This window comes from Rattus norvegicus, chromosome 16 (genome assembly GCF_021556685.1).
Source record: "Rattus norvegicus strain SHRSP/BbbUtx chromosome 16, alternate assembly SHRSP_T2T, whole genome shotgun sequence".
NCBI classification, from domain to species: domain Eukaryota; kingdom Metazoa; phylum Chordata; class Mammalia; order Rodentia; family Muridae; genus Rattus; species Rattus norvegicus.
Window position 1 is genome coordinate 69,137,190 of NC_141549.1, and position 24,398 is coordinate 69,161,587.

At 45.7% G+C, this 24,398-nt stretch overlaps 2 protein-coding genes across 2 annotated transcripts; one reads left to right on the plus strand and one right to left on the minus strand.

Annotated features, from left to right (window-relative positions):
- Positions 1-24,398, plus strand: part of Erich1 (glutamate-rich 1) — a gene marked incomplete at its 5' end in the record, with an annotated part of 52,793,804 nt that overhangs the window by 38,266,630 nt on the left and 14,502,776 nt on the right.
- Dusp26 (dual specificity phosphatase 26) lies at positions 328-8,092 on the minus strand. 2 transcript variants are annotated; one of them, XM_087588378.1, is made up of 4 exons: positions 7,847-8,092; positions 5,194-5,489; positions 3,343-3,557; positions 328-1,169 (listed from the first exon to the last, which is right to left on the minus strand). In XM_087588378.1, exons 2-4 carry the CDS (start codon positions 5,412-5,414, stop codon positions 970-972), a joined length of 636 nt encoding a protein of 211 aa, XP_087444504.1. In that variant the 5' UTR covers positions 5,415-5,489; positions 7,847-8,092; the 3' UTR covers positions 328-969.

The following is a 24,398-nucleotide window of genomic DNA, read 5'->3' on the forward strand; positions in this document are numbered from 1 at the left end:
TGAAGAGAAAGCAACTGTTCCTAAATATTTTGGCGCCTAAAGTAAGACACTTAGGAGTGATCTTGATTTAAGATTAATATTCTGTTTCTTCATTATCCTGAGGGGACAGAGAGACCTATCCTTGGAAGATTAAAAAGTACCATTATGGTACCTCCAAATAGCCGCAGACGTCAAGATTTCGGTCCTCTGCTGCCCCCTTGTGGATAACTTGGAAATAGCAGCTCAAGCTTTCATAATGCTGTGTAAGAATTGGAGGGTTGGGGAGCTAGAGAGTGAGCCTGGGGTTCCCGGAAGAGAGGAGTCAAACTGTTAATGACGCCAAGACGCTTTCTTCTTTTTCACTTCTTTATTTTTACTCCAGACGCATGGTTTTCAGTGAGAATATGACCACCTAAAGACTCCAAGTCATTAGACCCCAAGCAGCTCCGGTAGGGTGTCCTGTCACACACCTCCTCTTCCTGCAGTTGCACAGGGGGGTAGGTTTCTCCCTCTGGATTGGTAACTTTCACACCACACCATCACCAACTGACTGTGTTGTTTTCTGCAACCTGTACAATCTTCCTTCACATCCGTGTTGCTGGGTCCCTGACATCCCCACTGCTCAGGTACTTCAGGGCAGTGGTCGTTTTGTTTGGAAAAGCGAGAGAGGGGGACACTTGAACACAATGAGGGGAAGAGATTCTGAGTCATTTGGGCGTACCCTGCTGGAACGCGGGGATATCCTAATCATCGAGCCATCCTCTACTTAGAGCCCCACTGCTTCCTGGTCAGCAGCCCCCACCGACCACATTGCCCAACCTGGCCCTCCATCCCCATCCACAAAGAGCCACAGTGGTCTTGGGACTCTTCACTCTCCTGCCACTGGGGGAGGATGGGTGGTATGGCCTTTCTACTACCTGCCTCCCAGGTTTTCTCTTCCCAGCTGGGAGTCAGGAAACCACTCAGGGACCTGGCCTGATCCCCTTCAGCTCATGCTTCTAGACCCTGACGCAGCCTACGGTCCAGGGCTAGGAGCTGTCTCAAGAAGCCCCTGTTGGGGATGATGCCTCGGTGGTCCTTGACTTTCTTGATGGCCTCCACGAGGGTGAAGTGGTGGTACAGCATGAGGTAGGCCAGCACCAGGGTGGCAGATCTGCTCACTCCCACCGCACAGTGCACCAGGATCTTCCCTGTGGAGAGGAAAGACAGAGGCATCTGAGAGACTGAGGTGTGGAGGCCTGGGAGAGGCTGGGGAGAAGTCAGCACAGCCCGCTTGGCTGTAAGCCGTGGCATACAGCTAAGGAAGAGTGGTGCAGAAAATGTAGATCCTGGGCTGGTGGGATGGCTCAGTGGGTAAAGGCATTTTCCATACAAGCCTAACAACCTGAGTTTTGTTTTTGTTTTTTTAAAGATTTATTTATTATATATAACTACACTGTTGCTCTCTTCAGACACACCAGAAGAGGGCATCAGATCTCATTACAGATGGTTGTGAGCCACCATGTGGTTGCTGGGATTTGAACTCAGGACCTCTGGAAGAGCAGTCTGTGCTCTTAACCACTGAGCCATCTCACCAGCCCATAACCTGAGTTTCATCCTCAGAACCCATGTAAAAGTAGGAGAGACCTGACTCCACAAAATTGTCCTCTGACTACCGCAGATACAGCATGGCACATATATGTGCAAACACACACACACACACACACACACACACACACACACACACACACACACACACTCCATAGCAGATCATGCATTTAGGGTGAGTGAGATCTTGAGCTGGGTCCCCAGGACTTCACAACAAATAATGAGGGTACCTAGCAAAGTGGAGAGGCCTGGGAAGAGTAGAATGGAGAGGGTATTCTGAAGTCTCTTGCCTTTGCCTCCCCAGTGCTAGGAGACAGTACCCTTGCCTGATAAGTGTTTTATAATCTGAGCCATCCTCTCAGACCTTTCTTAACGCTTCTTTCATTGTTTGGATGATTGTGGTATTTGAGACTGAGTCTTGATACGTTGCTCAGGCTCAGTTCAGGCTTGGGTTCAAACAGGGCTGCTTGCCTTAGTCTCTGGTGCTGTGGTTTGCCCTGAAGTTATCTGTATTTTGATGCTAATTCCACTACCCTAAGGACAGCTGCCCAGTCAAGTACTCAGAACTCAAGTGACTTCACCAGAACCACCTCTCCATTGAATTTGTAAAGTACAGGTGAGGGGCAGGTACAGGATAGAAGGAGGCCTGTCATTGGAGGAGAAGGAAGGATGGGTGGGAGAGAAGTTTGAAGGAAGAGGAGGAGACAGGGCGGGAGAGAGGGGGAGAAGCCATGGCAGGTGATGTTAAGATTCTGCTCTGTGTATTTACAGGTTTTTATTAATGTTCCTAAGGGATGGATGGTACCGGGCTTTGTATGTTTAAGTGGGCAATTATAGCTTATAAATTGGGTCAAAGATTATTGTGTTGTGTGTTCTTTTATGTGAGGGTTTGAGTGTAGGAAAGTGTGCGGCTGGGATGTGTTTCCGCCAAGATATCTAGCAGATATCTTGGTGCACTGTGGTGCAGACCTAATGAGGTAAAAGACACCTATACTTTATTTTTATTTTTATTTTTACAACAACGAGTAGCTGGGACCACGGGCCTCATGGCATCACACCCTACTATCTTGCTGTTTCCCCCAACTACTGACTCTATTTTTATCTACATATATAATTGTTTCTTGATATTCCAAGTGGATTCCAGGACAACCTCCCCATTACCCACACACACGGATGCTCAATTCCCACATAGAAAATGATATAATGTTTGTATAAAACCTACACGGCCCTCTCGGTCACCTTTGGCCATCTCTAGATGACTTATGCCCACTGGTAAAATGCAAATTCTCTGTAAATAGGTGTCATGTTATACTGTCTACAGAATAATGATAGAAAATAAAGAAGTCTAAACATTCTGTATGTACTTCTGTCCCCAAATATTTTCAGTCTGTTGTTGGTTGAATCCAGGGATGCAGAACTCAGCAGTACAGGGCGCCAACAGTTTTTCCTGGACAACTAAGAATTTAAGAGCCACATTTAAGGTTAAAAATGACAGGAAAACATGGAAATATTTTTTAAAAAGGAGTATTAAGGTTCCGACACTTGTAACCTCAGCATCTAGAAGCAGCTCACCCTGGATGGATGGCACTAAAGGATGCTCTCATCATTTCTTAACATACTATCTTGAAAAAGAGAGTTGAGAGTATGTTTTTCTTTCCTTGGTGCTAGGTCCTGTGCATTTTGTCTTATCGTTAAACTCTTGCTCCATCCTTGAACCCCTGGGGCTTCTAAACACCACACCCACCCGTTCTTTCCTCTTTCTGCTTCCTCTCCTACCTCCCGGCTGGCTCAGTGCCCGATGGATAAAGTCCGCAGCGGTTTGAAAGTGGACGCTCATGTCAAAGGCTGGCGAGTCGTGGGCTTCAACACCCAGGTAGCGGATGCCCAGTCCCTCGTAGGCCTCGGGGGTGCCTCGCCACCTGCTGTGTGAGGCGTTGAGGACGTGGGTGATGCCCAGGCGACGAAGCTCACGGCGGTTGTTGGCCATGTCCCTGTGTTAAACAGAAGTTAGAAGGGGAGTAGAGAAGCCCCAGGTACCAGGAAACTTGCCTAGATGCTGCTGTTGGCTGCACAGCTCAGCTGTACTTTGTTAATGCTATGCAGAGAGGAAGATGGCTAGTGACTCAGATCTGGGTGGAAATGGCTGTAATCAAATACTGGGAAGTGGTATTTTCCTTGGTCTGTAGGGTTCTAAAGGGCAGGACTAGGATCAAAGGATTCAAGATTCAGAAAACCTGGTTTCAATTTCACATGAGGAAGTGGGCATTCAGGAGAGAGCTCTAGATGACCAGAGGCTAGAGCACTTCAAGAAAGTGATTTTTCCTGTCTCCAGGGTGTTCAAACAGGGAGAAGTCCTCAGAGGACCGGCCTGGGGTACCGTGGAGGGAGGTGTGCATCAGGGGCTTTGTTAAGCCTGCTCTACTCAGACTTTGTGCATTCGCTCTGGCTGTAATTTCATGGTAGGGTGTGTCTTTAGCCTCTGCAGCACCCTGGATCCAGTCCCCAGAAACAATAAATGAATTCAGGGTCTGGGGAGATGGCTCGGTGGTTAAGAGAACTAGATAATTTTCCAGAGGTCTTGAGTTCAATTCCTAGCTTCCACAACCATCTATAACATGTAGTCCCACGGAATCCAATGCCTTCCTTTTGTGTGTAGACATACCTGCAAGCAAAAAGTTTCCATGTGTGTGTGTGTGTGTGCGTGTGCGCGTGTGCGCGCGCGCGCGCGTGTGTTAATCTGTAAATTATATGGGTCTGACAATCATTCCCCAGACCTCTATTGCTTTATCTTCCCCTAGACACCTAGAACCTCTTCTGTTTGCTTCCTAGTTTCTCTGAGGCCCTTACTTTAATCTATAGTCACCTTCATTCCTCTGGCCTTCTAGCAGCTTAGTGGTTGGTACCCCTCCGGCAAGATGGCAGACATTAGCACAGACACAACATCCAATGAAAACTCCCTGTCTAGAAAGGCCCAACATGAAAACTCCTGGCACTTCTGCTTCTAGCCATACAGGTCATACAGACCTTGATCCTGTCACAACTTTTCCAAGCTCCTATGGCCCAGGGAGAGTGACCTCCTTTTTCACAAAGCTGTGGTGAAGATAGTAAAATATGCATGTGCCAAAAAAAACAAAACAAAACAACAACAACAAAAAAAACCCAACAACAAAAGAAACCTCACATAGTAGAGACAAGAAAGGAATGTTCTGCATTTGATGACTCTCTCTTCATGACCCTTAACTGTGGTGGCTTTGCTTGGTCTCCCTTTCAGCTTTCTGCCTGCCTACTGTTTCTGTTGTAGTGGCTACCTTTCCCTCAAAGCCATGGCACAATAGCTGGAAGCTCAGAACAATGTGCCTGGTCTGTAGCATTGGGGCATAATATGCAATTTTTTCTGAACGAGTAATGGTACTTCCTAAACAGAGTTTCTCTGTCAAGAGTTGAGTATTTTAATAATTCCCTCCAAATCCTCAAACCCTCAAGATTCTACTGTTTGTCTACGTATCTCTTCCCTTTAATCTTCAGCCAGGAATCAATAAGGTAAGTCCGTGTCTGCCTGCCACCCTCCTCTTTTCTCCTTGTATACACATGCACATTCAGGCACCGTCCCGGCCACCCATTACTTACTGGTCTCCGAGGTAGAGGCCTGGCCAGACCTCGTCAGCATGGTTGCAGGCTGTCTTGCCCGTGTAGAGGAGCCTTTCCAACTCAAAGACATTGAGGAAGGGATGGTGAACACTGGGCATCTCCTCCAGGCTCCCTCGGGTACGAACAGGGGACCTTGAGCTGCTTCGGGAGAAGCGGGCCATAAAAGTCATGGAAGCCCACAGCCAGTTACCGGGGCACATCTTCAAGGTGGCGGGATCTGCGGCCAACGCGGAGTGGTTTCAGCAGTGATGGGCTTTGTCACCAGGTGGCTGTTGCTGGAAGCAAAAGGGTGTCAGGCATACCTAGTGAGTCCAGAACAGCCGTTTCCTTCCCTCCGCATAGGTCTGTCTCCTGGGGAGTAGATCCTTAGCTGAGAGAAGGCAAGGCTAGCCCAGGAGCTCAATTGCCTCCGTTCTCAAGCTTCTGTGGGCCCCTCCGCTAAGCTCTGGCTCTGCTGTACAAGGAGGTGGGAGTCACATGTCCTTGTTTACGGGAAGAAGGAGCTAGCTGCCCAGCTGCTGGGCTTCTTCTCCATTGCCCCACCCTGACTGCCAACAAACACAGAAACACACAGACATATACACACTGGATGGGCCGGTGCATCTACACTGCCTGGACACTTGTCAGCCCAAATCTGCGGCTCATCTGCCTGGGGTTATAGGCAGAGAGTCTAGGGAGCACGGACGGGGATGGAAACCACTGTAAAGCCATCCAGAGAGAATCATCAAGACGATCCCAGCAGCTGGGACCGTGAGATATGCCTCCTGGGTGACAAAGAGAGATGAAGCATTTTAACCCATGCCTGCCCTGCCCCACACAGTCTCAAAGATAAGCCTGTCAGGGCGAAGGGTATTGGGAGGTTGGGAGGGTGAGAGCGAGGGACGAGCCAAAGGAATGAGTTTGGGAAAATGCTTGCTGAAAGGGAGAGCTGGTGGACGCTTGAATCTGTGCACACAAGCCCGTGAGTAGGAGGAGCCCCTCCTTTGACTACACCTCATCCCTAGGGAGAGAATTCTGAGTCAAAGCAGGCTTGGAGCTTTGTGTCTGTGTCTGGTGGGGGCGGGGCGGAAGTGGGAAAAGCAAGGGGAGAAAGTGGGGGTGGGGGGGTGGGGACGGGATGGGGGGAATCCTGCAGGTCCAGGGGCCTTTGGGAAGTTCAGAATTGCCACCTTTGTTGCTGTTGCGATCAATCAATTGTTCCTGCACAGTGCCAGGAGCAGCAGCAGCCATGAGGGGCCTAGCAGGCGTGTCTCAGAGTACCTGTGGAGAGCAGGAACTTGGGAAGGTGGGCTCCTGCTTTGAGCCTCACAGCCGGAACAGACTGCCTTTGAGGCTTGCCGTAGGACATTTGGGCAGTGAGACAACTATGGAAGATGGCCATTGCCACTTTCTGCTATGGATATGCACATTAGGTGGGTTAACCTGCAACAACCCTCCTCCCACCTCCCATTCCCTGTGCTGCTGTCAGCCTTAGGGGCCTCAACTTAATGTCCAGCAATAAGGAGCCATCTTGGCCCACGGCCACGCAGTGATCCTATCATACACTCCCAGCCTGGCCTAGCTTTCTCTTCTCTAAGGGTCAGAAGACACCAGTCTCTCAGAACACACCACAAACAGGGGCAGTGGGATCACAGCTAATAAAGGATGAGCCTATAACTCAGGAGTTCGGGGACAGATAGGGTTCCAATGGTTTGTTTAGAAGAAGCCCAAAAATCCAGCACGGCCATCAACATCACTATCACCCCTGAGCACCTACCTCTACTCCTGGGGCTCAAAGACCCACGCTTTCCCCCCGCCCCCAACACCCTCTCTCAGAATAGATTCTGCTGCCTAAGTGATGGTGAAAGGCACAGGGCTGGCAGGAGGGCAGTAGCAGGTAGCCACTGTCCTCAGAACTGTCCTTCCTGGTGTAGAGGAGTCCAGCTCAGACTGGAATACACACCTGGGTCTTTTCCAATCCCATTAACCCGCCACCAGAGGCCCTGGCCGCTGCCCCCCTCCCTCCGTCTGCTGTCGCGGTAGTAACAGGTTCGTGGCTGTCGCCTTAGCCCTGTGCCAACCAGACAGCCTGGCGCAGCGGGGAAGCAGGGCGCAGCAAGGCGCGCGGCGATGCCCCTGTGCTCCTGCCCAGCCCCGACTCCTGTCCCCGTCCCCGCACGTCTCTACCTCCTGGTCGCAAGGGTCTCAGATCCCGAGTTGGCCTGCGGGCTCCCGCAGTCCGGTGCCCATGGCTCCTTCACGGCCCCCGCCGCTGCGCCGCCGCCCCGGCGCGCAGGTGGATCCCAGCTATTTTTAAGCCATGACACGTACATCGAAGCAGGTTCCTTTCGGTGTGCGCGCTGGTGACATCCAGGGACACCGTGTCACGCAGCGGTGGGAGCCGCCACACCGCAGCGACACAGCCCGCCCCTGTTTACAGCCCCGCGCAGGCCCGCAGCCCCGCCTCGCGTGCACGCCAGGGCTTGCTGCCCCGCAGACCAATGGCAAAGCCTTGTTGCAAACCTTTCCAGACAGGGTCTTCACACCGCTCGCTCTTCCCAGACAGAATTAATGAATTACAGACGGCCTGCTCCAGTCTTTTCTACACTCTAGAGAACAATCCTCAGCCACCCTCCCTGTTAATAGCACTTACCACATGCTAGGCACTTCACCTGGCTTAGAGAGTTTCATTTTCATCAGAGATGTGTAAGACAGGCGTCTTCATCTGCATTTTACGAAGGGATGATATTAAAATATAGACAGGCTAAGCCCAAGTCACCAGCTAGGTATTGAAAGGGCTGAGCTTCAGAGGATGGTAGTGAGACCCTGAAGTTCGTGTTATGACTCTTCCAACCGTGCTTCCCATACAAGGGGAGTATGCACCTTGCGTACCTTGCGTATCATTCAGAAAGTCATTTCTGCATTTTCAGCCGTACACTCCCCCCACGCCTTAAGAAATTAATCTTCGTTTATTTCTTATATGCTGTGGTTTAGCGGTATCAGCCATCATCTGCTTCTCTACGGTCAGCGTCAAATCGTTAAGTATTCAGAGTCAAGAGTCAAGGTTGGTGTAGCCTTTCCTAAGTGTCTCTTCCATTGCTTGTCTTTGTTAGGGTTTCTATTGCTGTGATGAAACATTGTGACCAAAAAAAGAAGGCTGGGGATTTAGCTCAGTGGTAGAGCGCTTACCTAGCAAGCGCAAGGCCCTGGGTTCGGTCCTCAGCTCCGGAAAAAAAAAAAAAAAAAAAAAAAAAAAAAGAATCAAAAAAAAAAAAAGAAAAAAAAAGTTGGGAAGGAAAGGGTTTATTTGGCTTACACTTGCATATCACTGATCATCATAGAAGGAAGTCAGGACGGAAACGCAAACAGGGCAGGAACCTGGAGGCAGGAGCTGATACAGAGGCCATGGAGGGGTGCTGCTTACTGACTTGCTTCTCATGGCTTGTTCAGCCTGCTTTCTTTTAGAACCCAGGACCACCAGCCCAGGGATGGCTTCACCCATAATAGGCTGGACCTTCCCCCATCAATCATTAAGACAATGCCCTACAGGCTTGTCGACACCCTGATCTTGTGGAGGCATTTTCTCAATTGAGATTCCCTCCTCTCTGATGACTTTAGCCTGTGTCAAGCTGACACAAAACCACCCAGCGCACTGCAGGGAGCGTCCCAGGATGGGGAATCTGAATGACTATGATCAGATGTTGAGAAGCAGGTAGAGTCCAAGCTACCGTCAGAAAGGAAGGAAGCAGACAGGTAAGCAGAGGCAGAGTAGTTAGGATATGAAGGTGGTGTCGACTATGGTTGAGATTGGGAGCTGGGACCACCTGAGCTCTGAGAATAGATGAAGTTGTAGTCTAGGGACCAAGAAGCATCATGAGCCGGCATACGAACTACCCCAGTGTTGATTGTCAGGCACCTCCATAGGCTGCTGCCTGGCCCAGCAGTCAGTTTACCCACTGGCCATTTCTTCTATGAAGAAGCAGACTTCTATTCCAACTTCCCCCACCTCTCCTTGTTCCTTTTGGGCAGGGCACTTTACCTAGAGATGAATTCCTTGTTGTCTGAAATAATTGACCTAAGAAGTCTGAGATTTTTTATTATTAGTGCGAGGAAAACCTTTCAACAGTTACCATGGAAGACGTTGTGAAAGGGCGCTTTGTTTGGCAGAGGGTGGACTAGAAGAAGATCAGGAGTTCAAGGCTAGCCTCAGTCACACTGTGATTTTGACATCATCCCGAGCTACATGAGATCTTGCCTAAAACAAAACAAAACAAAACAAAACAAAACAAAACCCAAATGATCTCTGAATCCAGCTCCTGTAGTAGACTATTTGACAGGCATACATGTAACCCAAGCATTCAGTAGGATCAGACTTTTTGGCCTCATGGGAAGTTAGAGGGTAACAGGCAGAAACAATGTTGCAGATAAAGCTGTTCTCACTTTTGTTTCCATTGCTTGTTCTGCTACAGGCTCTTGCTTTGTAGCCTAGGGGGCCCTTGAACCTTAAAGCTTCCAGTCCCATCCTTCTAAGTGGACCACCAGCTCCCTCTGATTCCCCCCACCCCCCCGTTTTCTATTTCTTTGTTTTACAAGATCTCCATTTCAACTATGCATTGCCCTTTTCTCTAAAATATGCTTCAAAGTACATCACGGATAATGTGGGATCTGAGGTTCTAAATCACCAGGGAAGCTCTTCTCGGAATGGCATCTTGGGTCGGTGACTCATGACTTTCATGAGTCAACCCAATGGGTTGATGGTTGTCTAATTAGACAGTCTGTGATGCTCGCAGGTAACACCAAACCATACAAAGAGTGGAGAGGAGAAAGGAAATGGGGTGGGATGGGGGCGTTATCCGAGGAAAGATAATGGAGAAGAAAGACTTAGGGAAGAGAGGCAGGAAAGAGAAAGGGCATGAGTCATCTGACAGTTCCTTGGGCTCCACATGCATCAGCTCATTTCATCCCACCCCATTTTAAGAGTTTAATCCTCTGAACACTCCAGGAGATTGGCATTTACTGTACTAGGGTAACCCATTCACAGATAGTTGGTGCCAGAGCACAGGTTCAAAACCACAACCATCTTAGTCAAAGCTACATTTTGGTTAGACAGAAGAGCCAATTTTTTTGTTGGGGGTGGGGTAATGCTTTTCTGGATCAGCTGTATTCATGAGTTCCTTGGTTCATATATATTTCTATTAAAGGACTTAGTTTTAATGTGCTTAAGCCCCTGTTGTTTGTAGTGGAGCTTATGAATGAGTATATGAACAGAATAGAGGTGAAATTGAGACTATTGAAAAAAAAAGGGGTAGGGGCTTGTGTTGGCTCAGCCAGGAGTGGTGGCTTACACTTGAAAGATGGAATAAGGATGTTTAGGAGTTTGTCACAGTTTGAAAATATGCTTTGCTCAGGGAGTGACACTATTTGGAGGTGTGGCCTTGTTGGAGTAGGTGTACCCCTTGTTGGAATAAGTGTGTCACTGTGGGTGTGGGCTTTAAGACCCTCATCCTAGCTGCCTGGAAGTCAATATTCTGCTAGCAGCCTTCATATGAAGATGTAGAACTCTCAGCTCCTCCTGCACCATGCCTGCCCGGATGCCGCCATGCTCCCGCCTTGATGATGATGGACTGAACCTCCGGCCTGTAAGCCAGCCCCGATTAGATGTTGTCCTTATAAGAGTTGCCTTGGTCATGGTGTCTGCTCACAGCAGTAGAACCCTAACTAAGACAGAGTTCAAGATTATTAGTGGCTTACATCATAGTGAGTTGCCTTATGCTAGCCTGGATGAGAAGACCTCATGTTCAAAAATTCCTAGTTCTGGAATAGATAAATTAATAAAGAAAATATTTTTAAAAAGGCCTTGGAATAAATTGATCCTCCTGTCTGCATACTTAATATCATATGTAGGAGAAGTTCAATAAAAGTAGACTGTTACAAAATACACACACACATGCACACACACACACACACACACAGAGAGAGAGAGAGAGAGAGAGAAGAGAGAGAGTGCACATATAATCAAATATGTTAAATAGCAATTATTGACTACAGGTGAGTCTTAGCATGCACTCGCTAATTGAGCCTCTTAAATGGTATTGAGGAAACCAGTCCTAATCTGTGGTCATAAGTCTACTCCGAAATCCATGAGCTGAATGGGATTTGAGTATGGACTTAATAAATCCAGGGCCATTTTAAATTAAAGTCGGCCTCAAACCACTGTATTAATAGAAAACAAAACACCTAGAATTAACTGTGTCTGGTGGTGTCATGTCATGCTTTCAGCAAAGCTCAAATTTCTCTTAAGAAGTTGGAGTTTTTTTTTTCCTCAAGGGATACAGAACAGGAGTGGATGAAGAGGATGTGAAGGGAATGGAGGCGATGCAGGGCCGAGGGGAGGAAGGGAAAATGTGGTCCGGGATGTAATATATGGAAGGATAAATAAAAAGAAAGAGAAGTTTGAGGTTTTCATTCTCCGGCTCCCAGTCTTTTCCTTTAAGGAGTGGCTGGATCTGAAGGGCGTGGAGGTAGCATTCTCAACCCAGCCCCTCTCCTAGCCACGCCCTCAGAGCACCCAGCCGGAAATGATCCCAGGTTTAAGGAACGCTTTCACTTAAAAGTCGAAGCTGGTTTTGTATTCCCCTCTTCCGTCTTTCTCCGTCCCTCTAGAGCATTCCTCTCCTGTCAGCTGATCTCCATATTGTAGAACACACCTCACCACCGCGGATATTAACTTTGTAAATACACTACTGCAAAAAGCATTCTCCTGAGAGCATGCCTGTGTGAAAAAGAGTCCCATGCCTCTAGTAGAAATCAACCAGGTTTACAGTTTGTAAAACAACAGCGTGAAAGGATACAAAGTAGACTTATCTCAGCATGAAGAAGAAAGACGTATATAACGAGCATTTTGGAAGATATGGAAAGGAAATGTGTCAAATACAGAGAGAACTAAAAAGTTCAGCCAGAGTGGAGCTACAGAATTAATCTCATCTCTTTCTTTGAGCTACAATCCTCAAAATTCAGTCTACATTTTGTATTCAGTTTTAATTGTGAGTGTTATGAAATTGCTTGAGACTGCCTTATAGCTTCATGTGTAGCGAATTTCGATAAATGAGTCATATAGGCTTGAAAAGAATATGTGTGTATATACATGCATAAAATATAATCGATTTTGGATTCCTATCATATCTCACTTCCATATAAGAATTCAGAATAGAATGAAACTTTTTATTTCTGTTTGGTTGAGTGTTACCGCCAAGAGGTCTTGGCTTTCTCTGCCAATTAAATAATCAAAGGGCAGGAAATATCTCAGACACAGCAAAGTAGCAAGCCATAAGCCAGCAGTTCTCAACTCCTGGGTTGTGACCCCTTTGGGGGTGGAGCAACTTTTCACAGGGGTCGCCTAAGACCATCAGAAACATCAGATCTCTACATTATGATTCATAACAGTAGCGAAATTACAGTTATGAGGTAGCAACAAAGAGAAATACACAGCATAGCAGAAAGGGGATACAGCTATCTTCCACCATGCAGGGCCCAGGGCTTTTAAGTGGTGTTGGTGGCCTGGGCTAGGTCTCCATCTACTCCTTTTGGGTTGTCTAACTTAAAGAGAAGAGTGAAAGCTGATTAGGGGCACAGCTTTAGATAAACATGTTCGGTACCTCTCTGAATGTAAGGGGGAAACCTAGCATTGGGAGAAAAATGTCGCAGGGCTTTGTCTCAGGTAAGAAAGTTGAAAAAGGTGAACATTTGCCAGTTTTATTATCTGTCTATGGCCCCTTCCCCGCCCCGTCTGTCTAGTTTTTTAGTTCCCTATTAGAACTGAGTCATATTGGATACATGAAATTCATGTGAGTTATTTATTTTGATAATGGAAGAAATTACAAAGAAGTAACAGCATAGGCCTTTTGATATTAGATTATAAAGGTAGCTGACACTTCATTTTGGGTCTCTTTCTCCCCTTTCTCTAGGGAAAGCTGGCTTTGCTATCAGGATGGTCAAGAAGACCTTTATCAGATCATGTCCAGATGCTTCTTCCTATGACTACAGAACAGCAAAGATGAGATCCTGAACCATCTCCTTCCAGGGAGTTCAGCCACCAAGAGCCTAACCATCCATCCACACAGCTCATTGTCTTAATAAGCATAACATTTCCATTCCAGGAGACTCAACACCGAAAAATGGCAAGGCCCCAAATCATTTTGCTTTTCATGTTAAGAACACATCGAATGATCTGGCAGTGCTTGTCACCAGCAACTTAGAGACACTTGGGATTCATTACTTCAAAATTCCTACCTGGCCATTTTCACAGACTCTTGTCTTGTACCTCAGCTCTCTTGATTGGATCAAGGATGTACACACAGCAACCTATCTTACGTAAAGCTTCCAGTTCAACAAATGTGAATCTTACCTTGTGCTATGGCTAAAGCAAACTTGACCCTCCTTTTCTAACTCAGAGACAAGTTCTAGTCCCAAAACTTTATGTTAACGGATGAGAGAGGAAACATAATTCCACTATGGTGTCAGAGGTAGGGCCGATAAGAAGTGATTATAAGGCCACTAGGGTAGAGCTACCATGACTGGATTCTGGAGGCTTTCTAAAGAAAAGAGAGGGATACAGAAACGGAGACATACATTTTCTAACATGGTACTACTATGCAGCCAGCAGGACATCCTTACCAAAGGATAGCCTGTGACATGGTACTTGAATCTTTTACTTCCAGAATTGTGCACAAAAAGAAATCTTATTATTATTATTATTATTATTATTATTATTATTATTATTTATTTATTTATTTTTTGGTTCTTTTTTTCGGAGCTGGGGACCAAACCCAGGGCCTTGCGCTTCCTAGGCAAGCGCTCTACCGCTGAGCTAAATCCCCAACCCCAAGAAATCTTATTTTTAAAGATTTATTGGTTTGTGTATATGAGTGATTTATTTGTATATGTGCCTCCATGACAGAAGAGGACATCAGATTTCATTATAGAAGGTTGTAAGCCACCATGTGGTTTCTGGGAATTGAACTCAGTACCTCTCTGGAGGAGCAGCCAATGCTCTTAACCACTAAAAAAAAAAATCTCTCTAGCACCAAATCATTTTTTTAAATCCTCTGATATTTTATTGTAGCAGTAGAAAGCTGTTGATCAATACATTTAATATTTATGTATGCAATAAATCCAATTTTAGTTTAGTTACAGATTGTGAGATGATATAGCTGAAATTTTACAACCTGATATCTGGTCATCTCAGAGATATCACCAATAAGATTTGGTTAAGAGGAGGAATTCCATCTGACCCAGAATCAGCACTTGCCTGCAGCTACTGGAGGGCTTTAAGGCTGACTGTGGAGTCCCCTACAATGCTGGACACTGACTTCTTGGAACCAAGCTCCCTAAACACACAATTTATGTTTTTCTCCTTTAAGAGAACCTGATCATGTATAGAACTAGATTTTTAAAAGGAATTATTTGTTTCAACAACCCAGGTGGGATGGTTTTTCAATCCCAGTCCCTAAGAAGCACAGGCAGGTGGGCCTCTGAGTTTGAGGCTGGCCTGATCTACCCAGTGAGTTCCAGCACAGCAAGGACTGTGTAGAAAGACTAGGTCTTGAAAAACAAAACAAATCTGTGTGTTGTGTGTTGTACGTGTGTGTACGACTGCTTTGACTGCATGTTTGTGTGTTCACTATTTGTGTTCAGTGCCCTGGGTATTAAGTGCATCCTAGAAAGTAAACCTTGATTGTCCACAAGACCAGCAAGTGTTCTTTACCTCTGAGCTGTTGTACTAGTCCCTACAATTAAGACTAAAATTGTTTATTTTATGTGTGTGAGTGTGTTGCTATAAAATTATTAAAAAGAGCTGTCTTTTACCCCCACTAGGTCTGGTACTGCGGTGCCCCAAGATATCTGGTAGATATCTTCATCTCAGTCAGCAAAGCCTCTCACCCGCTTTGCTCTATCCCATATCACACTGCGGAAGGCTTCTCTCTGAGCCTGGCAGCAATCTCTCTACCCATCTAGTTCCCAAGGCAGGCTACCACCATACCAGAAATAAACATCTCAATTCCATGTCAGCCTAGTGTCTTCAGATGCCACATATTCTCTTAAACGTAAATCGCCACATGAAAGAACACACAACACAATAACCTCTGACCCAATTGATAAGATATAGTTGCCCACTTAAACATACCAAGCCCTGTATACCTCCATCCCTTAAGAACATTTGTAACAACCCACAAAGGTACAGAGTGGAATCTTAAGGTCAGCCTCCAAGTTCTCTCGGCAGCTTCCTCTGCCTTCCCATTCCAGTCTCCTCCTCTTCCTAAAAGTTTTCTCCCACCCATCCTCCCTTCTCCATCCTTCCAATAACAGGCCTCGTTCTATCCTATACTGAAGGACCCTAGTTCTTTCTGAAGTGTAAGAGCTATTAAGAGGCATGGCCTGGTAGGTTATGGGGACCCTAGGGGCTTTCGCCAGTTTTACACCCACTGCCTCAGGTTAAGATTAGGCCAAGTACCAGCTTCCCACCTTGGGTCAAGGCTAGGCCAAGTTCCATTCTCCACCCACAGTTCTTGGGAGGAGCAGGGACATTATTGAAAATCTGAAGAATGGGGGCTGGGGATTTAGCTCAGTGGTAGAGCGCTTACCTAGGAAGCGCAAGGCCCTGGGTTCGGTCCCCAGCTCAGAAGGGAAAAAAAAAAAGAAAATCTGAAGAATGTACTGACATAGTCACCTGACCTTCTGGTCCCAGATAGAGTTTGAATGCACGCCATTTGCTTGCTAGCCAATAGATTCAATGGTCAATATGCTTAGCCAATAAGTTTAAACTGTAACCTTGCTGATGCAACCTATACCCCTAAAAAGTATAAAAACTGCTTGTTATAGCCATTCAGGGGTCACCTTCCAGTCACTTACCATGAGGGACTGATTGAAGGTCAACCCCAGTGGGCTGGAAAATAAACCTCTTGCGTTTGCATCGAACTCCATTCTCACTTGGGAGTGTCTCACTTGGGAGGTCTCCCAGTAGTTAAGACTCACTTCGAGCCTTACAGTACATGCCTTCACCTGTGTAATGACATCATCCCACATGAATGTTTTGCCTTTATGGATGTTTGTGTACAATGTTCATGTCTGGTGTCAGTGGAGGCCAAAAGAGGAAGAGAGAGGAAACATAATTCCACTATGGCATCCAGAGGTAGGGCCTTTGAGAAGTAATTATAAGTCCACCAGGGTAGGCCTACCATGACTGGATTCCCTGGAACCCTGGAAGTGAAATGATGATGACGATGATGATGGTGACAATTGTGAATCAGCATGGAAGGAAGAACAGTCAGAGCTCTTAACCACTGAGTGAGCCTTAGAATTAGACTGTAAAAACAAACCTTATGCTTGTCTGCCACGGGAGAGGTCCTGGGTTCCATGTCCAGCATGTAAAGTGGATAGCCTGACTGAACTTGACTCTGATCTTGTTACACAGCAGCCCTCAGTTTTCATCTTTTGCCCTTTAAATTCTTCATGCAATTCTATGTCCAGAGAACACCTAATCCTACCTTGATTATCTTCCTGTTTGGCAAGGTATCAGAGGAGCACAAGGGTCTAAGAGATAGCCAGATAAAGAATTCTTGTAGGACAGAGGCAAGCCCTTCTAGTGTCAAACTTAAAAGATGTCACCCTTCTTCATAACCTTTCAAAATGTGTGAGCTTCTTCACAATGGGAACTGTGTACATAGCGAGGTATTCCACACTGGATGAATGATCTCAAAGCAGTCCTATTTTAGGTCTTGCTTCTTCCCGGTACCATACAAAGACCCACTGGTATTGCTAATATTCCTTCCCAGGGGAGACATAAGCAATGTCTACCCCTCTTCCTAAGGCTCCAACTACAAACAAAGGTACTCTCCGGTGATAAGACTGCAGAAAAGGGGGTATAACTGGAGCGAGACTCCAGTATTGTTGGGATGGGGTCAGAATAGATGCTCCATGCAGAGACATCTAAGCTAAGCCATCTTATTTCAACACTTTGTCTCTAATACATACCTTTGAACTGATTGATTCCTAGCTGTATTTCTGAGTTCTTAGAAACACATTTTGTTTCTAAGATATATTGATGGCTTTGATTAATAAACTGAGCTCTCCAAACACAAAGTAGCTTCTACAAGGCCACAGGAGGAGCAAATTTCAAGCTACACATGAACTTCAATTCTCTAATCAACCTGCAGTTTGCACAGAAGGTTAAAGGTTCCAGCATTGTTAACACAACGTAAGTGGCATAGCCAAGCACACCATAAAAGTACCTGGCTATTATAGGGAGCTCTATAAAACCCACATGTATTATAGTTAAGAAGTGAGAAACCTTGTCACGGGCAGAGCTGGCCTTGCCAGCCAGAAGGACTGAGTCCCTGTGTCTAAGAGACAAAGTGACATTTGGGACTGTGTGTCCCTGGATTCGAGTGATTCTTTCAACCCCAGTGAGGTTCCTTTACGCCAGACTTCTGTTGCCTCCATAAATTTTTGTTGCAACTCAAATTTGGATGCCTATCTTTTTAGATGGCATAATCTCGAGAAAGATAATTAAAAAAATAAATGACACGGTACTTTGTGGCTGGTCGATATGAAAGTACATAAGACATACATGCGGCAGCTTTGGCACTCAGTGTTATAAGTTGTTCCAAGGGTGCAAAAAAGCACTTAGAAGAAATCCATATTCCAAAGTCTCTTCCTCAAGCCCAAGTTCAAGAAAATAAAAAACAAACACATCTCTTATCTAATTACTTATTTTTAATTTGTGTGTGTCTGTGTGCATAGATGTGGTAGGGATACGGGACAACCTTAGGTGGTGTTCTTCAGGTTAATTTTTGAGATGGGGCCCCTCATTGGCCTTACCAAGTAGGCTAGGTTAGATGGCCAAAGAGCCTCAGGGATCCTCCTGTCTCTGCCTCCCTAGTGCTCCCTGACTGCGATTACAAGTGTATGTACGTCATCACATTGGGCCTCTTTCTACTTGCAAGGCAAGCGTTTGACCAAAGAACTACACCCCAGGCTCAACAAAGTCTGGCATGGCCTTGGTTCCCACCCCTGGGACGATGCCAGCAGGCTTGGGCCTCCATGGGTGTCAGTGGCTGCTGTGTGTGGGCTTAAGGCTTGTCTATATAATAATATACATATCTTTATGTTCCTCCTTCAAGGAATATCCTCCATGTTAACATTAGTGACTCCAAGATAATCAGAGACAGTAGGAGTCCAGGAGGGAAGGTCTCAGCAAAATGGTAAACGTTGGGACCTTCAGGATAACCCTTAAGACTGTGGAAAAGAACTCTAAAAAAATTAGTTAGAAAATATACAATTTCTCAACTACACAAAAAAATAAGGCTGCGATGTGAATTTTATAAGGAGCTTCACAGATCTAAAGGAACAGAGGCAGCTGTATTATGAGCCAGCATGTCAGAAAGATGCTAAGGAAAGAAATAAAGAAATGATCACAGGAAATCCCACCTAGCTAAGTTTTTTATGTTTACAAAGGCAAACAGATTCCTGAATTCAGGAGTGGCCTGGGACAGAGCAAGGTTAGGCCTAGGTGTGGCAGAAATGGGTCCCACCCAGGTAGTTTATCTTCTGTGCTTAACAGAGACAGGCTGACCTCTGAATTCTTTTGCAATGCTAAAAAAAAAAAAATGCTCGCTGTTTTCTATGAATGAAAGGACTGGGTCAAGGAATCCCCATTCATAGGATAATCAAAAGTGAACCTGGAGAAAATGACTGGATTGATATGTAAAATAAAGACTGGGTTTATGATCTGCCAGGGAAGAGCTATCCAGGGAATTTTCTAGAACAGCAAGAGAGAACTACTTGGAGAACTGTCTCCAGCAGAAAATGGAAAAAGAGCTGTCTAGAAATCTCCAGACAGAGCAGAACAGAAAGTGAAAGACCCCCGGAGTGGGGAGACCCTCACTCAAGGCCTGGGATGACTCGACCCCCCAAGATCTCACACAAGACTGTCCTTGCTGTAATCACATGAGGTTTATTGATAGGAACCAGTGCACTGGGGTGGCGACTCCTATCCCACGCAGGGGCAGTGGAGTTCGATGACCAGTAGCTGGGAGAAGGGGTATTTAAAGGAAGAAGCCACAACCCAAGCGGGCAGGGATGGTGTCATGTGAAAAATCACAAGAAGTTTCCTGTCTCTCAAGATTGTTTAACTTTATGGTCCGCTAGTTCCTAGGAGAAGCTTTCTGTTATCTTTACTATGTTGGGAATCACATATCTAAGGGCCTTATCTTAAGCCCTTTTATCTAGCTCCTGGGAGAGCAGGCTCAAGAAATGTGACCCTTTACCTACTTACAGGTAAAGAGCAGGGTCTGGAATTTGAGGTATTTAGGGCTTCTTAGGGGTGAGATAGCATTTGTAAACTTCTGACTTTTTGGCTGCATTTTTTATTCTTTCAAAAGCAAGCTGGAAAACTGTCTCGAGCAGAACATGGCTGCAGCTTGAACCCACAATTTGACTTCAAGTTCATTTGTTTTCCCTACTCCCAGACACCCTATCCACCCTGAGAGGTAGGAGTCTCTCAGAACTCCTATCCAAGCAGAGGCTGGTCCTTGGCACACACACATCTTTTATGTATCCCCAAACATCAACCACAAACCAGACAGCCTTTATTTTACTATCATAGCCCTGTACCCTGTGTTCTTCAACTTTCATTTGTCCTGGTCTCTCATCTGTTCCCTTTCCCTCCTGCATGGACAGAAACCCTCAAAGATCAATTGCTCTTAAAATTAAACGGCTCCTTCAATAAGGAAAAGTCCTTATAGTTGACTTTCAGCTCTTATCTCACTCTTAGTGGAGAGCTGGTGTCAAAAGCTTTAAAGAATCTACACAGGATAGAGAAAATTTTACAGAGGGAAAAATGCTTGAAATGTTGTTTCTAATGTGGGAAATTACAACCTATCTTTCCAGTGTCAGGGACACTCATTTTTACTGGAACTGATATTAAAGATCCTTTCAAAGCCTAATACTTAGATACTCAGTGTCTAATATTCAGAAATATTAAATTCAAAGCAGCAAAATTCTTTGAGACTCTAGCTTCTATGACCTATGGTGTTGGTTTTAATAATAAGATAACTACTTCTGTGGCTTACTGACTTAGAGCATGAGTTAATAACTTGCTGGCACTCAGGTCTAGGATTACCACCACCAAGTCTAAACTTTCCTCTTTTATTATGAGAAGACAAGGTTAAATGTTTTACGCGACTCCTGTGAACCAGTCTTTCATCAATAGGTAAGAGTAGTCTTTCTTCTGGATCTTTCTAAACAACAACTGTAAGATTAGAAACCTGTTCTGGAAACCTGTTCTTTTAGAAGTTAAAAATTGCTTAAGTAGCAGCATGAAAGCCTTAGAGCTGTGATGGACAGGACTTTTTTTTTTTTTTTAAGATTTATTTATTATATACAAGTACATTGTAGCTGTCTTCAGACTGTAAGGCTCGAAGTGAGTCTTAACTACCTGGAACCCCCCCCCCCCCCCAAGTGAGACATGAGAACAGAGTTCTATGCAAACAAATGGTTTATTTTCCAGCATGTTGAGGTCAACCTTCAATCAGTCCCTCGTGGCAAGTAATGGATGGCTGTAATAAGCAGTTTTTATACTTTGTAGGGGGACAGGTTACATCAGCAAGATTAAAATCTAAGCTTACTGGCTAAGCATATTGACCTTTGAATCTATTGACTAGCAAGCAAATGACGTGCATTCAAACTCTATCTGGGACCAGAGGGTCAGGTGACAAATTTTCTCCTCTTTTCCTAACTTCCCTCCAGTGGTTAACTGGGATGTTTAACAAGGTAGATTCAGTCTATCCTATGTCCAAAAATAGCACCAGTCACAGTCCAAGTCCAAGAATACAGAGAAAGACAAACAACACACAGTTGTACCCTTGCCACAGGTGCAGAGCAGGACTCACTTTTGATTGGCTCCTGCCAATACTGAAGTCCAAAAACAAAGAGAAAGACAATCAACACACAGACAGCTTGCTCCTCTCATGGGTACAGAAACCAGGTAATCAGGTGACCCGCCAGCTGCTGGTATCCAGTCTACAGATACAGGTGACCCGCCAACTTACACTGGAATCGAGTCTACAGATACAGGTGACTGGCCAGCTTATGCTGGTATCAAGTCCACCAGGTTCCAAAAGGAGCAGAGTCCTCTGGACTCCCTCCAGACCAGACCAGATCAGACCAGACCAGACCATAGGCTCTCTAAGCCTTACAGACACTCACGAGCAAACCAAAAGCAAGACAGATAACACAGATACAGACAACTGCAGTACCTGACATTAAGCTCGAGCTGTTCCTCTGACCACCATTCCTTGAAACCTCATAGCGGGGGTCTGGCTTCCCAGCCAACGCACCAAATGTAAGGCTTGAAGTGAGTCTTAACTACCTGGAGATCCCTCAAGTGAGACACAAGAGCATAGTTTGATGCAAGGGAACAGTTTATTTTCCGGCGTGTTGGAGTTGACCTATTTCTACCAGGCCAAACCTCTTAATAGCTCTTATGCTTCAGTAAGAACTAGGGTCCTACAAGACACACCAGAAGAAGGCATCGGATCTCATTACAGATGATTGTAGCCATCTGTGGTTGCTGGGAATTGAACTTAGTACCTCTGGACCTCAGTGATCTTAACTGCTGAGCCATCTCTCCAGCCCTGGACAGGACTCTTAAGTACAGCAAACACATTAGTGCCTCAGTGAAACTGTAAAGGCAGATATGATGGTTAATGCTGATTGTCAGTTTGACAAGAGGCAAGCCCTTGAGCACAGCTGTGAGAGATGGTCTAGATCAGGTTAGACCCTGGGGATGTCTGTGAAGAATTTTATTGAAATGGGAAGACCCACCCTAAATGTGGATTCCACCTTCCTGCTTCAGCCCAGCTATTTGAAAGCTGCATAGGAAACTGTTTTGGTTTTTATTGGCTAACCTTTGAGTCTTCCTGGTGAGTTCATCTACCTTGTTCCTGCTGCCACCACCACCCTCCCCCTCCTTGCTGTCATCTTTTCCTGACATCACAACCCAGACTGCATAGCCTTCCCATGTGGACCGAAGACTGGTGTCCCTCCAGGAACCCCTTAGGCCTTCAGCATCATCTGAAAGATCCTAGCTCGAGTCTCAGGATGGTGTGCCCCAGGAAACACCGATCCCGGACGAGCCCCCAAATGAAAGATCCCCAAAGAGTGACCCTTTCTAAAGTAGCAGGAAATTGCGGACCCCAGACACAGAGAGACCATTTTGGATGTAATAAGCAAAGGTGAGGTTTATTACGGAGATCTATTACGGGGATCTCCGGGTTGACACGTATCCTGCGCAGGAGACAGAGGTGTCGACCCCGAAACTCAAAAGTCAGGGGTTTATATAGGGAAGGCTAGGGGATTTGGCGAGGTTACACACAATGCTAATTTCTGGCGCGGCTATAAGTGATTGGCTCATTCAAACAAGCCAGTGAGATTACAGCACAGCAGAAGAGTACGTGCTTACTGGGGCGTTCAGGGTTTTAGAAGCTAAGGGCGTATCAGGGGTTGAAGGACATCTGGTTAATGTGTGACTCTGAGTAAGCTGGGGGAGGTGCCCTTCTGTATCTTTATGGCCTGTCAGTCTTGGCTGTAGGGCAGGCCCCGCTCTGCCTGGATAGTGTTTAGAAACTTACTTTTAATTTTATATTTTAAACCTTAAATCTGTATAATTTTCATTTCACATCCAGCTTCATATGCTGACAACTACTGGTTCCTATTGGTCATTGTATTTATTGGATTTACAATACAAACAAAGCAAAACAAAACAAAAAGAAAAACAAAAAAACCCAAACCAAAAATTAGTGACCATTCCCCTTAACCTGAACATGAACATGCTATGTATATAATCTGTTGCCATGTCCAGAAGAGTTTTGGCCTCTTGCTTTCTTTGCTATGGGAAAGAGATCACTAGATGATTTAAGTCAAGTGCAAGAACAAGTGAGCCTTGACTTTGTTTTAAAATCTCCATCTTGGGGGGGTTGGGGATTTAGCTCAGTGGTAGATTTAGGCCCTGGGTTCGGTCCCCAGCTCCGAAAAAAAGAAAAAAATATCTCCATCTTACTCAGATGGTGGTACAGGGTTTTAATTACAGCACTTGGGAAGCAGAGGCAGAGGCAGAGAGGTGGGGGCGGAGGCAGAGGTGGAGAGCCAAGTCTACACACACACACACACACACACACACACACACAAACTGTCTCAAAAAACAAAACAACAAAAGCTCTAGCTCGGGGTTGGGGATTTAGCTCAGTGGTAGAGCGCTTGCCTAGCAAGTGCAAGGCCCTGGGTTCGGTCCCCAGCTCCAAAAAAAAGAAAAGGAAAAAAAAAAAAAGCTCTAGCTTACCCACTTTCGGAGAATTCTCTAGCTTACTCACTTTCAGAGAATTATGGCTTTCTTTCTTCTCCAAATGCTTTGTCAGAGTTCTGGAAGGTAAAGAAACTCTAGGAGGCAGCTGCCTAGTCAGCTCATGCCCACGAGCTGTGGGAGTCTCCACTGGGAAGAACAAGGGCTTCGACAGACAGTACTACAGCATGCAATGCCTGGGAATTAATGTCCTCTCCTTCTGAAGAGATGCTTTTAAACGGGAAGAATATGACCTCGCATTCCGGCAGACTTCTAGAAAACACTCTTGGAAATGCAAAAGAGATCTGAGAGGCAAATAAAGACAGAAAATCAGATAAGTCAGCTAGGAACACTTGACTGTGTTGCCAAGGTACCGAGAACTGGGCATAGGCCTGGCGGCGGGGGGTGGGGGGTTAAGAAAAAACACATACTCGGGTCATTTGTGTTATGAGAATGCCAAAGCTTTACTGAGGTTCACAGAATATATACCCCAAGTTCACCAGGTGGAAAATTCCAGGAAGCACAGTGGAAAAACAGGTTTATGTCCTCAGGAGAAAAACAGGCACAAAAAACAGGAACTGACTTAACAGTGTTACCTCCCAGGTGTGCCGCCCAGGTGTTACTGCCCAGTCCCAACCAACAGAACGGTCAGGAAGTTCCTTTGTTAGGAACAAAAGGCTTCCACATGCATCAGCAAGGCTCAGCAGTGCGCAAACACTGACAGGGCCCAGGAGAGTCTGACAAACACTGAATTTAGTTTTGTAGACTGTTTAGATTAGCAAAGTGACCTGGGCTTTGATTTAATTTCAAT

Bases quoted from the DNA above. Each gene is read 5' to 3' on its own strand.
- Dusp26 (XM_087588378.1), bottom strand. From the start codon at position 5,414: ATGTGCCCCGGTAACTGGCTGTGGGCTTCCATGACTTTTATGGCCCGC. The intron at 3,558-5,193 runs GTAAGTAATGGG...TGTTTAACACAG, and splicing joins GGCCTCTACCTCGGAGACCA to GGACATGGCCAACAACCGCC. The intron at 1,170-3,342 runs GTAGGAGAGGAA...TCCTCTCCACAG, and splicing joins GGCACTGAGCCAGCCGGGAG to GGAAGATCCTGGTGCACTGT.